The sequence below is a fragment of the Numida meleagris genome, chromosome 2, assembly GCF_002078875.1.
Source record: "Numida meleagris isolate 19003 breed g44 Domestic line chromosome 2, NumMel1.0, whole genome shotgun sequence".
NCBI classification, from domain to species: domain Eukaryota; kingdom Metazoa; phylum Chordata; class Aves; order Galliformes; family Numididae; genus Numida; species Numida meleagris.
The window spans coordinates 76,236,072-76,254,302 of record NC_034410.1 but is presented as its reverse complement, the minus strand read 5'-3'; the positions used below and the strand labels follow the sequence as shown (position 1 = coordinate 76,254,302).

The 18,231-nt window shown below is 38.5% G+C and overlaps 1 protein-coding gene across 14 annotated transcripts in view; it reads right to left on the bottom strand.

Annotated features, from left to right (window-relative positions):
- The window catches only part of CTNND2 (catenin delta 2), a 629,078-nt gene continuing 611,824 nt past the window's right edge, over positions 978-18,231 (bottom strand). For 9 of the 14 annotated variants that reach the window (XM_021386174.1, XM_021386172.1, XM_021386178.1 and 6 more), the window contains 5 exons: positions 16,140-16,266; positions 12,393-12,524; positions 8,429-8,506; positions 5,231-5,304; positions 978-2,229 (listed from right to left, as the gene is read on the bottom strand). In XM_021386174.1, the coding sequence (XP_021241849.1) occupies positions 1,969-2,229; positions 5,231-5,304; positions 8,429-8,506; positions 12,393-12,524; positions 16,140-16,266 (672 nt within the window). In that variant the 3' untranslated portion in view covers positions 978-1,968. The other 5 variants (XM_021386175.1, XM_021386179.1, XR_002434978.1 and 2 more) reach the window with 4 other exon arrangements.

The window sequence follows — 18,231 nt, the reverse complement described above, 5'->3', positions numbered from 1 at the left end:
CAGGCGATGGTTTGTGAGAGACTTTTCCCCCTGCACACAGCCAAAGTGTGCCAGGTGATGGTGAGACTATTACACTGACTAACCACAGAAATGTTTGCAACCTAAAACAAATTCCTTAATTGTAATTTAAGCAATTTACAACTACTCGTTTTGTGTTGGGTCTTATTCCGTGGAAACTGTATGCCAAACTCTTGGCTGAATGAAAGAAATGCTAGATTCTTTTTTTTTTTTTAACTTCTATAATCCCAAGAGCTAAGATTATTAGGCCAGCTATTCTGGACTCCCAGCCTAGTTTCCTTTTCTTTTCTTTCCTTTTTTTTTTTTTTTTTTTGTTGTTGTTGTTTTTGAAAAAAAAAGTCTCTGTTCCTTAGTTTTTTCATTTTTTTTTAATGGTTTTATTTTAAATGCACAGAAATGGTCAGTATCTTTCATATTTGAGGAATGTATTTTGGGTGTTGGGTTTTCTTTTTGGTATGGGTTAAAGTAAATGATTGTCCTAATGGTTCAGGAGTTGGACCCTTCTGTAGCCTGAAGAGTTTGGGGACTTCAGGCTTTAGCTTGCTGGGTCTTGGTTTTCCATTCCCCCAGGTAGATGGCAAGATCAAACTCCCTCTTCCTTGAGCACTTGGTTGGTGGCTGGAAAGTAATGAAATTTCTTTTCCTCAAGAGAAGATCAAGAGATGCTGTTTTAAAGGAAATGGCACCTGAGGGTGAAGGACTCAATGAAAAATATCCTACAACCCCTTCCTTTGCGAGTATGTGGCCTAACAATTTTGAATTGCTATCTATTGTTAATAAAGTGAGTAAGAGAAAGCACATACTGGAGTTTCCACTGTTTAAAAAAACTGAAAATCAAACAAAAACTGAAGCTTGAACGAGGAAAACACTGGATGAAAATAGGTCTTATACCACACAAACGCACACGCTCAAACACATACACACACACAGAATACTATGCATACGTGGACACAAACGAGTAAGAATGTATATTTGTATGGTAGATTCTTGGAAATAGACATTCTTAGCAAATATGGATGACAGATCAATTGTAATTTATTTTCTTTTAACACTGTATCATCATAAAGAAAACTGGTATAAATGAAAAAAATCTATTTCAAATATCTACATCTAAAATTTTAGGCAGTGAAAAAGCACTTTGTTGACAAGGAGTGTGGAATGATGAATGTTAATTGTCAGAAACTGCTGAATGCCTTTTTTTTTTAGTTGCCACAAACAAATTCACATATCAGAACGAACAATACTGCTAAATATTCCTTTTTGTTTGTTTTTTTTTTCTTTTTCTTTTTTTTTTTTTTGTTAAAACGCACCGGGGAAAAGAAAACAAAAAACCGGAAATTCATACATCTTTCAAAATTTGAAATTGAAGCAATATTTAGAACCATAGATGAAGAAACACTGTGGCATTGGTGTAATATACACAATGCACTTGTTTTTTTTATCTGTAATGTACATCAAATACTTTACAACAATGCATTAACAAAAGGCAAGAAACATCTTGCTGTACAGAGGAAACCCCAAATGCAACTTGAAGCCTAGAGTCACAATGAATGAGGATATTAAACAAAGTGTGAGAAGCTGTTCCCCATTAAGTATGTACGCTGCTCAGTTACTTGTGCTTAACTCTTGACCCACATCCACTGTCATGTTCTCCCTCCTTCTTTCAGCCACATTCAATACACAGCAACAAACTTAAGACTCTACTGGCCAACTCTAAAGTTGTCCTACACTGTAAAATATATATATAGAATATATATTTCTTTCTAATTACTCCCAGGTTTAGCTTTCATTTCTTTTAGCCTTCTAAAAAAATCTCTTAATTTTTTCCACACTGGTTATCTGGGCCTTCCTATGGAACAGGCTTTAACAAACTAAATTTGCAGGAAAAAAAATGTCTTGTGGTATGCATGCACATGCACAGTTCCTGGAGCTTTTGTATCTGCCCAAGTCTCAAACCCAGGAGTCGGGAGAGGCTGGATAGTGGCTTGTTTCATAGTTAAGTTCACTATAGGGACGAGCAGCTGAATAGAAGTCGACGTAGTTGCCAGTTGACTTTAGTCCCAGGTGCATGTTGTATTCACTAGCAGGTGGACGGTGATGCACTTGGTCCTCAAAGAAGGACTCATCATAGTTTCTGGTTGAATTCTGAAACGGCTGATATGGTTCGTAATCTTTTCTGCTGGGCTCCTGTGGAACTGGCTGTGTTGAAACCTGAAAGACAGCAATATCCGCACCTCTTAGATACAATTTTCTCTGGGTAACAGGAGGGAAGAAAGAGTGAATTCTATGCTCATCGTGCTGGAAATGGAAACTCGGGCATTACCTTAACCTCTGCCCGAAGTAGTGCTTGGTAGAGAATAAATTCCACAGCTCTGCCTCGTCATTATATTCTTTACACTTTCATTTATTATTTCATGTTACTGCTGCGAACACATGCTGGTTTATCTCAAAAGTAATTAAAATCTGGTCCTGAGCAGTGCAGCTCACAGTAACTTTTAGTAAATATCAGCTGTATACAGCTGACTACTTTGCAGCTATACAATGCAAATACTGGTGGTAAAAATTCAGTTTGAAAGAATCTGAATGGACAGCGTATGCACTCCAAAGATGCTAAACATTTTGCATCTTCCTTTGCCACAGATACGACTGGGTAACACTACTGTTAAGAACCAAGTACAGTCTTCAGGGCACTGACATGAGAACATTTCAGACTAAGTGCCTTGAAATGCATTCTTCTGCTACTGTTAAGTTGAACCAATTTCTTACCACTGCCTTGACACTTCATGCTGACACTATTGTAAGTGAATTGCCTTGAGCTTGAAATATTTATGATATACAGAAAAAAATCTTGGGTGGACACCTAACCTAAGTTTGCCATTAAGTTTTTTTTCAGACAGCCCTAATGAATCTGTTTTTATATATGAGACTCACTTGAAATCTGAAAGTTATAATCATTTGCCAAGTATCTTAATGGAACACTATCTTTCACTGTGTGCCATCTCCACTAAGATTGGGTTGGCTTTGTGACTGCAAAATGACACGGCCTTTCAGTCCTCATACGGTGTCTTTTCCAGTGAGCCAACGTCAGAGTCAGAAGACTTTTTGCAAAACCTGTTGACTATGCATGAGTTTGTAATGTTCCTTCAAGAAGACAGGCACAATGGCACCGCTACGTCCCAAACTGTTGGGTATTCTTTCAAACTATCTGTATGGGACTCTATGGGTAAATTGCAAAAGGCAGTCAGCATTCACCACCTTTAACAGCCTGACAAGTGACCTTACAGCACTGGTCACGACACTGGAATGGCAACAGGGAGCGTAACAACTCTATTTTCTATTTCTTGCACTGCTTTTGTCTAATGCCATACGTTCAAACACAGGTGTTTCAATTTGGACACAAGAGAAAAATTACATCCTAAGAAACCTATTCATAAGCCAAAAATATAGAGCCGGTCAATTTTTTGAGTAGAAAGAAGTGGACCAAATTAGTATTTTGGGGACCTTTATAATTAAAAACATTATTTATGATATCAATCTTTCTTTTGTCTTCCTTTTGCTCTCACTCTAAAAATCAAATTAGCTGATTTATGACTGCAGTCTGAGTGCACCAGCTGTTAAAATACCTCATACTCCTCCCTTCCCTAAACACCGTGTTAATTAGAAGGACTTTTCTCTTTAAAGGCAATAAAAGCAGAAATACCTTTGTACACTGAAGTGGTGCACACAAATAATATGGTACACCACATGAAATACTGGTGAAATAGTAAGTAAAGAGCAAAACCAATACAGGGAAAATGGAGGCACAGCATCAGAAACTCACCTTAAGTTTGCGGATTCAAACTGAAATAACATTCACTGAAACTGAAATTTCAGGTGATTTAGTAAAAATTTTCAGGGATTTTTTTTTTAATCAGCTCCACCAAATATTCTTTTACTTGTGTGATACTATCCATCACTGAAAGTGCTTTCCTTAAGTGTTTTTGGCCTCCTATCTCTCTTTGAAAAGTGTTGCGCATTTGTCATGGTTTTATGATTTTTTGGCTATTGGTATTCCACATCATAACATCATGTAGAGTATGTACCTGGTTCTCAGAAGAGAAGGACTACTACATTTCCCAGGGGACTTTGTGACCCTGTTACCGTTTTCCGGTCAGAGGGAAAGATAAAAACTTGCAGATCACGAGACGTTCGCTCTTTCCGCCCATCTCTCATCCTGGCAGCATCTCGCTCCCCAGCCGTCTTATCATCAGTATTAGAATAAGGCCTACTTTTAATTTTGGACACTCTTTCTCATTGTATTGAATTTATCAGCTTAAATTGTAATTATATTGCATTATAGTGTGTTATTTTGCATTCCGATATCTTATTTAGTAAATTAGTTTATTTCTCCTCAGATCGTTGCCACTGTTTTGTTTTTAGGCCCATCTCCCTACACTTTCTTCCCTTTTCCCTTTCACGGGGCGTGGGTCCGTGGGTCCCCCTGCCCCATTTGTCACAGAACCGAGCCGAACCTGCCCATAAACCGCTAACAACATTGCATACGGAAGCTGTGAAAATATTAAGGAACTGTGATAATTAAGTGTGAGATATAATTATGCAAAACAATGAAGGACATTAGCTACATATATGCACATAGAATGCATATGTGCCTGTAAGAGATACAGGGATCCTCTGATGCCAGGCTTGTTCAATACACAGGTTGCTGCCAGAATGCCTTAGCCTGTGAGCCACACAGTGCCAGAAGTAGCTTTCAATTTTATGATGCATATACTCAAGCAATGCGATATGAATACACTTCACCAAGTTTACTGGCACAGGACATCACCAGGTATTTGACAAGGCAGAAGTGCCCATTATGTTAGCTTGGCCTTTGCAGAGTGCATCACATATCCAGAACTTTAAAGGCATCCAGGTCACAAGCCTCTCTTGATTTCATTATGAGTGAAAAGCCTAAATACCTTAAATAACTCTTGTGCAAATGCTGTCATAACCCGTAGGACATTTTTGAAACTCGGGCCGAAATTATGCATTAGCATGAAGAATACAACTTGCCTTAAATCAGCAGAATTGCCAGCATTTTTGGTCAAGCAGATGACTCATTTCTTCTAGCCTAGATTTCTTAATCTTCGTGATATTTTTCATAGTTGCCATACAAAATATTACACTGGCATCTTGCCATCTAGGACAGCAATATATTAGTCTCCTTACTTACCTGGTTATGTTTGATATCTTCAGCAGGTGCACCATAAGAATTTCTGTACAAAGTTGAGATTCCAGTGTTCTGAGCTGGAGAGAGAGAAAAGGAAAGAAAAGTAGTTTTACCAGACATGCCCTTTTGGCCTCAAAATAAATTCTTAAGGCTTCGTTTAATACTTACACAGTGCTCATTTCCCTTATGCAAATATCTTTAAAAGCATCTGCGCTATTCTATTTTCTTTCTCACCCACTAATCAGTATTAACCTTTGCTTTGGTTTACATACACATACATGGTAAACACATTAATGGTAACAGGCACTTTTCATACCCATCACACATAAATCAACAAAATATTTTCATATACTGCTAGCATTCAGTAATATATTCCAGGTCTTATGTGGGATTTCGTATAACACTTATACTAAACAGGCAACAGCTGTAAATATTGGGATTAAGAAACATTTAACTCATTTCAGCTCAGTTGAATGTTACACCAAATTCTGGATTACTTATCCTACAGTGTTTCTGTTATATTGTGAAATCATTCATGGGAAAATTGACTGAAGACAACTGAAAAAATGAGTTATGCAAAAAAGTACTAAGCAGTTACACCAAACAGGTCTGGCCAAGATAGTCTTGAATCCATGAACTGCAGTAATTTTCTTCTCAAATACCTTACTACTAAAATGCATGAACAAAACTGAGCTATGAGTTTGAAATCAGAAGTAATTCTGAAGACAAGAATGACATTATACTGTTTTGCAAAGATTACCGAGTATCTGCCTAAAGAAACACATTAAAAAACAAGGATTTTTCTGCAAGGCTTTAACCTTGATTTGAGTATCTAGCGGAAGCTCAGTTTGCTGATCATAGAATCATAGAATGGCCTGGGTTGAAAAGGACCTCAAAGATCATCTAGTTTCAACCCCCCTGCTGTGTGCAGGATCACCAACCACTAGACCCAGTGGCTGCCCAGAGCCACATCCAGCCTGGCCTTGAATGCCTCCAGGGATGGGGCATCCACAAGCTCCTTGGGCAGAAGACAGAATCAGAAATGTCATATCCATTTCTCATATCTGAAATGATCTGAGGGAAGTATGTCATGTAGTTGGTGCACACTGTGCTTACTGGATACGTGTTATTAACTTTCCAGATATTAGAACCAATGACTTGATACCTTCATTGTGACTCTCACTGTAAGAGCATATGCCCAAAAAATAATTTTAAAACTTGAGTAGCGGTGAATCAGAGCATCAATGGAATCAAAACAAGCTGCCCATTCAGCTTCTCTCAAGTCTCTGCACAACTGTATAAAACTGGAGGCACCAAGAGATGGTTTTAGTACCTTCACAACTCAAAACTTGGAGGGCAGTGCTGAAGGACGGAGATGAAAGCTGGTGATGGGATCCATGCTGGTCACATCACCAAGAAGAATCACAGTTACTGAAGAAGTAACTACTCTTTCTTCCTATGGCAACCTGCTAGCATGGATCCCAGCACAGTAAACTGCCTCTGTCATTATTCCTCCCACTCTACCCACTATGGACAAAGGAAGAAATGGCACGGCCATTAGTCAGAGCTGACTGTGAAATGGCCATTCTGATCTCCACATCTGCCACAGGTACCAGGCTGAAGGTATAATTTCTGACAGAGCTTGGTGCACTATTCCACGTTGTCTCTTTACTGATCATAGGTGGTGGTCTCAAAGATCTCCAGGATAACCTCGGATTAAATGGGATGAAGAGAGGACTTATACTGTGGGGTGATGGTCTTTACCAGCTGGAAAAAAAATCAACACCCACCTCCCTTTTTTTTTCACTATTAGCTAGTAGAGATGAAGAAACTTTTAGTTCTTGATGTGCTGGATGCAGTTACTAAGACAGTGCGTAGTCCTGTGTAGGAAATGGAGCAGAGATCCAGAGGTCTCCAAGTAGTGCACTGGGATCCTTTGTTTGAAACTGAGAAGAATATAAGCTCTGGTAACAGACAGTGGTTGGTCTTTTTTTTTGGTGGCAAGTATTCCCAATTCTGCCTGTGTGCAAGCAGGTGGTAACAGATGGAAACGATGACTGCTTGGATAGTTCATCTGTGGACACAGATGTTAGCACTGAAGAATCAGTCTATAGAGGTTCTCTCTGTTCAAGTTGTTTCACCAAACTTGATTGATGTGTGAGGCTTAACTGTTGTTATTTCAGTGTCCTTTACAAATTCCAGCTGCATCTTCTGCTTAGTGTTTCAAACTCTTGCTCCTGATGACAGTCTTTGGTGTTGAAGGAGCCAAGGAGCATGCACGATCATCATTGTGTATGGTGTTTCTCATGCCACTGTGGTACTCATTAGTGCCAGATCCTTTGGTGGTACCATCTTTTTTTATGCTGGTTTTCTGAGTTCTCTGCTTGCCCCATGATGTGCTAGAAGAAGCTGACTTGAACAAAATGGAAGTGATGATGTGCTGGACTTTCATAAATTGGAAGAGTTTCTTATAACCTTTTTTTTTAAAATGTATATAAACCTCAAGATAAGCAGGACTGAAGACCCATACATGCAAGTCTTCAGACAGGAATGACTGAAAGGACAATACTATTCATAGTTATTTGTCAAGAATAAAGAGTGGTATAAGGTGCAAATCTGAGGGTTTTATGGAGAATCTGAAGAACAGCAGATTGGACACATGCTAATTCACAGTGTTCCCAATCAGAGGCAATCAGAGAGACTTTAAGGAGGGCCATGACCTTTCCATCTTTTTATAGGCAAATAAAAGAGCACAAGGAACCCATGTGCCCCTAATAGCCATAATTATTAAAAAACAGTTCAGAGTTGATGCATAGCTCTCAACCACAGTACTGTGAAATTTGTTGTATATCACAGGCCAGATCGAAGACTTGCAGTCTCCCAGATCACAGATTCCATGATGGAAAAAATTGATAATTTCTGCATAATGGAAATAGCTGCAAGGGCTGCATTGCTCATTTCACTGCAGTCACCTGACTACAAATTCATAAGTTCAAAATGCAAGCAAACTGTGGTATTCTTTTCATAATGTGATAAAAAGGAGTAGAATGACACATCAAATGCTTGGAAACAAATGCCAAGGGTTCACAAACAAGAAATCTTGGCTTAGTCTAGCTGAGAGGATGAGATAACTCTGTCTCAGGAGGAAATGTAAGTCAAGCAATGTAGCTGCCAGTAATGCATGCAGCCCCGCTCCAGTACCTGCTTCGGAACATGCAGGCGGCATTCCTGGGAACTCCATTCCCGCTGTGCCACGCTTCAGTGAGCAGCTGACTCTTGCTGTCCAAAAGCAGGGGGTGAATAGAAAAGAAAGAAGGGAGAGGATGAGCCAGATGAAAACACGGCAAAGGAAAGAAGTACAAAGAGCAGCACAGAGGTTTTCCATCAACCATGTTTCCTTACAGAGAGGTAAGAACTGTCGCTGCTGATGAACTGATTCCAGAATTGGTGCGTGTGTTTGTATTTTACGTTGTACCTAAACAATGGCACAAGATAGTACCGAGAAGGTACTTTTTGCTGGGCAAAATAGTGACAGTTCTAAAGTGAATACTATGATATGCCTGCAGTAGTTTGTGGTTGTGTTGTATAAAGAACATTAGAGAAAAATACCTTACTTTATTATTTTCCCCAGTTTTCAAGGTGATATTGATTGAAAAAAATACAAGTTTCCCACTGCCATCTTCTCCAAAGCTTACAGCAGCTTTGAGAATTATGTCACTCAGTGGTTTATGTGACAAAGTTATCATTGATTGAAGCCCTCCCCACATATCCGAGTCCCTTGATTCGTGGCTTAACATTCAATTTCCAGCTCCTAAGCGTACTCATTCAGAAAACATTTACAGACACTTTGAAATAATAAGGTGCTAACCTTTTGCACTCACAAACACAGAAAGACACAAGGAAGGAAAGATCAATTGGGCAGGCAGTCATCCTCAACTGATATTGCTTAACCTGCTCTTCCTACTATGATCAACAGGACTCTATTTTCTAAAATTTAATTCAAGACAGTAAAGGAAAATGCTTCTGTGCCTCACAAATATCATTTAACAGAGATCACTGCCTGTCATTACCACTGCCACCTTCACTCACGGTGAAAGGGCATGACAAAAGATTACAGTTTTACCGCGGTTTCTTAAAGTAATAATAAGTTCAAGACACCTGAGTATCTCTAGCTATTGTAACAGTTGGGGGTTGTGTTCAGAATGTGCAAGTAAGTTGAAATACGAAAAGTACAGCTGATAGATCACTGCTAAGCAAAAGAATAAATCATTCAGAAGGTATTTTTGCTGGTGGAGGTGAAGACACAGGGTGCAGATTGTGATGCACATACCGGCTCAGTACGGGTACTAACAAAGTCCCATAATAATATACAGTAGGCTTATCTCCTCTGTTCTGAAGGAGATCTCCAAGGCATAAATAACGTTACCGCATTCATTTATAGCTCCTTTAAAAAAAATGAATAGAATAGTTTTTGTCTTAAAAATATACTTTAGGTGATAAAATTTTATTATTGGTTATTATTTTCTACAGAAAAGAGAAGATAGACTGTAAATATACAAGGCATCATAAACCTGTGAAGTGAAGAGGGCAATGGAAACTTTGATATTGTTCTCTATTTTTTAGCTGTCCTTGTGAAATCAATATAAGTTATCATTTTCAGCCAAATTGTTTACTTCATAGATTCTCCATTTTTTCCCAGAGGTTTCCTGACAGCTCTCCACAATGGCAAGAAGCCAGCATTTCTACCTCCAAAATCCATCAAAAAACCTTCATTTCAGTCTCAGACAAGAGGTCATAAAATTTTTGAACTATAAACTGAGAAGAGCTTTGGAGAAGAGCATGGAGACAGGTGTGAATAAATTGGGACTACTGCTGTAGCTCTCCACTCTCTGTAAATCCATAAGTCAAAGAAAGCTTTGTGTAATATATCAGCTTGGCACAAAACACAAGAGCAGTTCAGAATATGTATATGCTAGGTGGAACTTGAACAAACATTTATCTAAGTCCCATAGGTTCTGTGGAGGTATTAACTGCAATGCATTATTCGAGGCACACAACGAAATATAGGAATTGGGATGAAATTTGCTACACAAACTTACATAAGACCATAGAAGTAAGGCCAAAATGTCTCACAATTAAAGTCACAAGTACTAAGTTTCATGCTGTTCTTTAATGAAATGTTTATTATTTAGTCAGCTACAGATATGTTACACAAATTCCACATTGAACGTTGACAGTACAACTCCTTCTGTCTTTGCTCTTAAAAAGATGTTTAATTTGAGCTCTGACCAAATAAGCAGAGATTTGGTGATCTGAAAGACAAAGAAAGTGATTTGTTAATTCCATACTCATTTATACAATGGCTATACAAGATTTTGAAACATTATAAAGCTTATCAGTTTGACTGTTTTTGATTTTTCTCACTGAGCTCAATAGATAGAAAAATTAGCAATAGCAAAGCGTGATGCTGAGAGCCTTGAGTGTTCTTACTAAGAGCCACTCCAAAAGATCAATAGTAACATACAAAATACAAACAGATATGAAAGGAAAACAGGATGCCAAAATCAGAGTGGAGCAAATGTTGCTGGGAAAGTACAAACCTCATGCTCCTAAAACTGCACAGAAATAGCAAGGACATTAAGGGAGAACAAAGACACTACAGTGAAAGACAAAATAAAAAGAGATGGGGAAAAAGAAATTTTTTTGAAGTGAGGAGAGAGACATGATAGAATAAGTAATGAACTGCAAGGAAGCACAGAAACACTGCAAGGAAGATTTTCCACACAGAAATCTTTTTTTTTGTGAACTTTCAAATATAATCTGGTTGGTCTGAATTTACAGACACAGGTAGGATGAAATACTAATGTTTCTGCAGTTCTTGCTCAGATTCCTTCTTCATGAATCCTTGAAAAAGTGCTGAAAAAAAATGAAGTCCTGTCCTTCATAATCACACAATTAATGACCACTGAAGTGCTCTAGAGAGTCCTCTCATGTGACCATGAAACACTCAAAATGTTATAGATACATTAAAATACAGTACCTTGACTGAATTTTCTTTAGTTTCATGTAGTATCCTGCAGAGGTGATTCACGACATTTGGTTCTGTGGTTTCCATATGCTCTTCACTGTCACTCCTTCAGACTTTCAATGCAATTCTGCATTGCATTTTCACTCAAGTTCAAAGACTGGCCTTTAGGTTGCATTACACAATGGTTTATAGCAGAATAGATGCTGTATGAGTAGCAGCATGTTTTGAAAGCAGACACTAGCACGGATGGCTTGAAATCTAATCGGCATGTTACTAGTGTTTCTGTGAGCTTAGGAACCCAAACCAATCCATTCTAGCATTCTCTGAGCAAACCTCTGCAGAGGGAATGGCAAAAGGCAAGAGGCATTCGGGAAGTGCAGATTGACTCCTCAATGTGAATGTTTCACAAGGTAGCATTTGGTGGAGAGGCCACTATGATGCTCAGCACTGTATAAATATAATACCCAACAGAGGTTATATAAGCCTGTGAAATGGTGATAAAGATAGACACGTATTTTGCAGAGAACTAAAGAGGAGGTGCAGTACTAGGCAAAATAGTCAATGTTTCTTAATCACTGAAATGCTAACAGGTTAATGAGCTCACTAGGGGAGAAAGACCTTCAATGAAACCTGCAATAGATGACAAAACATACACCAAGAAAACTTGCATTTTAAATCAGCCTAGCTGAGAAAGCAACAAGGATAGACCTTCCAAACTGCTAGGTAATTTCCTAGGGATGACTGACATGTAAAAACAACTAACTTGTCCCACAGAGCCATTCCCTGCACAAGGTAGGCATTAGCAACCGCCACACATGCTCAATCATAGTCATGCTCACAGAAACAGCACCAGTTAATACAAGGTAGATTTACCCACTTCCTTCTGAAAAGAGAACAAAATTAAAAAGAAATGTACAAATGTTTTTAGAGCCTTTTTTGTCATGAAGAATCATGGTCTTCACAAATCATATTCACAGAGCTTTGAATTCACTAAGATCAAGCACTTTTTCAGTCTTATTCCTCAAAGTTCTAAACTTTGGCATAAACCAAAGTGGGTCAACTCTTTTCAGCCAAGCCTATAAAATCAGCAGTATATCACAGCTGATTTTTACAAGTGCTACATAAGCATAATCTCACCTGTCATGGTGTCTTTCCTAGAAGTGTGTTCTCCCTTACTTCCATGGTAAGTGGCATTTGTTCCAGTTGATTCATAGTCCGTTTTCCTTTCTTTTAGGCTGATCATTTCCCGAGGTGAGGCTGGGGCACTTGCTAGATCATAAAAATGGATTTATTTTTTCTCACTACATTATCACTGAATGTACCGTTTAACTCTAGAGTAAACGTTTTAGTAAAGTATATATTTGCTAGTAAACTACTGTTCAGCTGTTTGAAGAAACACTACCACATTATGAAAGAGAAAGTGCTGTTATTTCAAATTCAGGACAAATGCATTAATGGGACTATCAATTCCAAACATAATTTTCTCTTTTCACTTATACTCAACATCTAAGATGATCATGAAAAACTACAACAACAACAAAAGCAATAATAATAATAATAATACACAAATTCCCCATAGCTTTTCAATTTCTTTAATGTGTCAAAACTTCCCAGTGTAGGTACTTCTGTTATTTTTTTTTCTTATAATGGCCAATTCTTTTCTGTTTAAAAGACCCTTAACTTTCAACTGAGTAGAAAAACCCTTATAAAAGGAGATAAAGTGGTTTCCTCCCTTCTCTGTTGAAAATAAACAAGCCATGAAATAATTCTAGGGGGGAAGGGAAGAAAATAAAGCTGGTGTTTTTCATAGAAAACATACAAGAAAGAATATCTAACGCTTAAAAGTGCTCAAATAATTTATCTGTTATTAACTATCTAAGTACAAACAGCTGCCATTAAAACAAAATTTCTTTAATCACGTGCTGTGAAACTCTGCAAGTGTTCAGAGTCTGAGCCAGCTGAAAGAAGGAGGCTGGGGGGCAGTGTTATGGGACCAGCTGGCTCATAGGGTTGTTTCGTGATTGACTGAGCTTCAGCAGCCAGTAAGTAAGAGACTCACTGAAACTTGCCCTGGCTAAAAGCGGGGAAGTGAAAGATGACTAAGAGAATTGGGCTTGTATGTGATTCTCATGCACTGAAGAATGTGAAAGTGATGAGTGGCATTGATCACAAAGACTCAAAACTTGTGACGCTATGAAAGGAAAAAGAGAAAAGCAGGGACAAAAATAACAGATTTCAGATAAACTGATTTTGATACATTCAGATGTCGGTAGATACAACGCACTTTCCCTGTTGGGTAGGGGAGGAGAGGGAAGGTAGTACACGGTGAGCAGCAGACGACCCCAGAGCCTAGTAAAGGCATAGTGGCAAAAAAATAACTGAACTTTTGGTGCTTGTTTCCACATCCTCCCTGGCTGCCACCCAGATATTCCATATGATAAAATAATCTCCAGAGCAATAACAATGTCTTTTCTCTGAAATTACAGAGCTGGCGTGGGACAGATGGCTTTCTTATGAAGCCATCAAAACTGGGGATTGCTTTTAAGTTGTTTGTCAATAATGATGTAATTCTAAATGTGATAAAAGTAGTAACAATGAAGAAACGTGACATGACATTACCAAATCAGCTAATGGGAGCCTGACTTAAGCAGGGGACAAAACAGGATGCAAAACTTGAAAAGGTAGCTAACACTACGCTATGCATTTTGTTTCTCATACTCTGGTAATACTTGTAACAGTCTGGCGTACTGAATAAAGTTGACTGATGAGGAAAAAAACATCTCTCTCTGTTCCCTGTGGAATTTGTACGTCTCCTCACATGTTAGAACAATGGCTTTTTGGCAAGTGTTAAAATCCAGAAGTGTCTTCCTCCAGAGTTCTTATTGGAAGTAGACACACATTCACTACTTTACATTAGACTAAGAAGTAACATCAAGGTTTTCTGTTACTATTTTTAAAGTATACACAAAAAGACAGAACTCTTCAAGCTAGTTAAAAGCACTGCATAACCAGGTCCTAGGAATGAACGGGACATTATGAGTTCATTTACTTCAACCTTTTACCCCAAGGTAGGAGACACTATACCAAAACAATTCTTGACAGATTTTTGTCTGAAACTAAAGATCTCTGATGACAGAAACCACGTAAGTGCTCCAAGCAGTCTATTACAGTGCTTTGTTTCTCTGCCATTAGGAAATGTTCCCTGATGTCTAGCCTGACTCCTTGCTGCTCATTATTTTCATTTGTCTGCTATGAAGGTAGAGAAAGTTCATAGCATGCCTCCTTGCAGCTGCCTCTTACGTGTCTGAAGACTTGGTGTGTATCTCTTCTCACTGCCCTCATCTTGTCAATGAGTTAAACAATTACAGTCCATTCAGTGTATCTTCATACTCTGATCTCTCCATCTCCTGATTCATGTTTGCAACTGACAAAAATCCCTAAGTCATTTCTAATGCACTTTCATCTAGACAGATTTCCCCTTATAATTTATTTGTAAAGGATAAGATCTTCGTTTCCCTTCAGACAGTAGCTCCAATTTCTCAGGACAACTCTGAATTCTAACAATGTCCCCCATAGTAGGTGAGCCTCTTCCAGACTTATGCCATCCGCAAAGTTAACAGGCATCCTTTGTGTATTAGAAGGATCATTACTAAAACCACTGAAATGTATTGGACCCAAGGCAGACCTCCAAGGAAATCATTCTTCCATTTTGAGAAAAAATGGAAGTAACATCCATTATTGGAGAATGGTTTTTAGTTTGCTTCGTACCTATCATATGCAACATTTTCTGGACTGTTTGCTAGCTTGCCCTGGCTTGCCTATAAAAATCATGTGTGAAATAGTCTCACAGATCAGCGTTGATTTCCTCTGCTGTCTATTCCTTTCCACAAAGCCCTATAACTATGTCATGGCAGAAATTTAGATGGAATAATAAGAACAGTAACTCTCACTGGGGTGTACTTATGGCCACATTTTCAAACTTCCTCAATGGTTTCTTGACAGGACTAAGGTACTTATAGAAAAAAGCTTATAGACAATTATCATGACTATTTTCTTAGAAACACAACTATGGTACAATGATGATGGCAATAACCAGTTTGGTCAGTTTTAATCTTAAACTCCTGGTATACCTATGTAATGGCAGGATTTGATTGAACAAGTAGTAAAATGCACACTGAAAGTTTGACTGTTTCACTGTTTATCTTAAAATACTGTTACTGAGACTCTTTTATCTAGATAGAATATGTTTTACCTTAGAATAAGCTGATGAAAAAATGCCTACATTACTGAGCAGAAAAATAAATTAACACCACAGTACAAGGTGCCATACTTACATTAATTCAGTGCAGAGATCATATAGAATTAATGACAGCTGTTCTAAATGTGCCATCAATATTACATGAAGACCTGTAGTCAAACTTTTGTTAAACTTGCATATGCATGTGTATACACACATATATGTATACACACATACACATATGATCAGAATAAACGCTGACAGAAATAATGTGGATCTTTCAACTTCTGCCACATATACAGAGCTGTCACAAACAACATAACAGACTTCATGACTAGCAAAGAGTAGCAGAATTTATTCGAGCTAACAGTAGATTTAATTGTTCCTGAGATCTAGTCATCTAACCTCGATCAGGAAAACACTGCATAGCAATTCATAACAAAAAGTTCAGTAATCTCTCTGCTGTAGAACTTTATGAAGTGTCCTGCAAAGTAAAGTCATTCCTGTTTTGAATGGACAGTTCAGATATGAGCAAAGACTGTATCCTGCACCCTTCCATTACTGTTAATAACTGATTGCTTAAAGGAGCAAAATGACAGTAATGGATTACTTCAGTGTTTACTTTGGTCCTGGGAGCCTGCTCTTACCTGAGCGGTTGTTAGGAGACATGCGCACGGGAGAGATGGAGGGCGTGCGTGATGAAGAGTATGGTCTTTGCCGATCCCTTTCTATCGTTGAAGATGAGGCTACAAAGTGATACTGTGACCATCCGTCCTGCAACATCAAACATTATGACAGCAATCAGCAAAAACAGCATATGGTGTTTTTCCTCACTGTTCTTCATTATTAAATACAAAGCATTTTCCTGTATATTCTATTTTTTACTACTTATACACAAATAGGTTACCCCCTTTTTCCAGTGACTGGGTGACAAATACTCTCAGTGGTACAGGATTCAATATACTGACTGTACTGACACACAAAAATAACAATTTTAAAATGCAGTAATTTCTGTAAAGTACTGTATTCCAGAAAAGCTCAAGTTATGAAAACACTGGACAGTGTCTTAATTTTTTTTTCCTTGCCACTAATTTCACATTTTAAATGACATTCTGGCTACAAAAATAGTCCAATTCACAAAGCTGCCTTTTGTTGCACATTTTTGCTTTAAGTAATTTCTATCTTATTATCTTACTTGTAGTAAGAAGATGGTGAAGCTACCACATTATCAAAATTGATGTAAATATTTGGGTATCTATAGTGCCGTAAGATACATTACATGCCCATTTGTTCCCACTGAGCAATAAAAATCAGTGCATTTTCCTCACTGAGTTTTTTTTTTACCAAGATGTACAGAGTGAAATTCCATTCCCTGTATTTAGAACTGTGGTAATAGTGATGCACTTTTTTAAAAAAGAAACAAAGTAATAGAAGTGTTTGGAACAGCTAGTTCAGAAATAAAAAGAGTTTATTCTTGTATTATTATAATACAGTGTAATGCTCCTAAATAATTAACTTCACAGCTTGAAAATATCATGAGAGAATAAATGGACTTTTGCTAGTACTCTTATTAAACTACAATATTTCAGGTGCCTTAAAATATTTTCATATTGTAATCGCCTTTATCACTGCTCAGTTTTAAATCTAAATCTATAATACAAGTTGATCCTGCCCAGTCTTGGGCTGAAGAGCTTTTACAAACACCCGCTCTCTGCTAAGCTCCGTGGATATCGAGTCAAGCAACTGGCATGGTGCTAAACACAGCTTGGCAGTGAAATGCTGGATATAAGCAAACACTAAATTGTTGCAACCCCACCCACCCCCACAACCAGCAGGAATTTTACCCTTGCTTGCAGAAAACTAACTCTGCCTGAGTGCAGAGAAGGACATTTAAACCCAGACCCTGGGCTGCCCCTGAACACCAGCTCTGAGGCCCACCCCTCCCACCTCAGCCTTGACTCAAGGCCTCTCTCTGGTTCCGGGCCCACCACAGGCACACAGCTCTCCCAGCTGCAGCTGGGAAAGGCTCAAAAACACCTTTTCCACTTTCAAGAAAGAGAACTCTGCAAGAGTGTGACACGTCTCTTTTAAAAGCAGCAGGAGGAAGGAAGGCATTCACATTTGATGTAGAGGGAAAAGCTCCAAGTACGATAGGAGAGGTAGACTTGACACCTAGCTACCGGTTCCAAACATCTGTACTCCTTACAGAACGCATTTCTATGTAGGTCTCTCCAAAAGTAATGCCTCCAATTTATTTCCATGTAAACTACAGCAGATACAAAGAGCAAAATAACACTGTTTGACAGAGCAAATTCTCAGCTACAAAACGCTATTTTGCAACAGTCACTACCATTAGCTATGCATTTGCGCCAGTGATGAACAAGAGCCTGCATGCCGCGCTCGTAAAAATCTGCACCAGTGGAGGTGACCCACTGTTTCACAGCTCCTATGAGGGCGTCATAGAATCCTTCATCATCTCAAACAGATGGAAGTCAGATGGCATCAAATCCAAACTATATGCTGCGTGTGGTAGGACAGTCCAGCCAAGAGTGGCAATGTACTCCATGGTCTTCAAACTGGTATGGGTCTTGGCATTATCGTGTTGAAGAGAATGGTTATCTTCTTCTCTGGGCAGGCTCTGGAAGTTTGAGCCTTCAGCTTAGTGTTGCAATGTAGTGGTCAGAGTTGATGGTTTGTCCAGGCCCCAGGAAATCCAGAAGAATCACCCCCTTCCTAGTG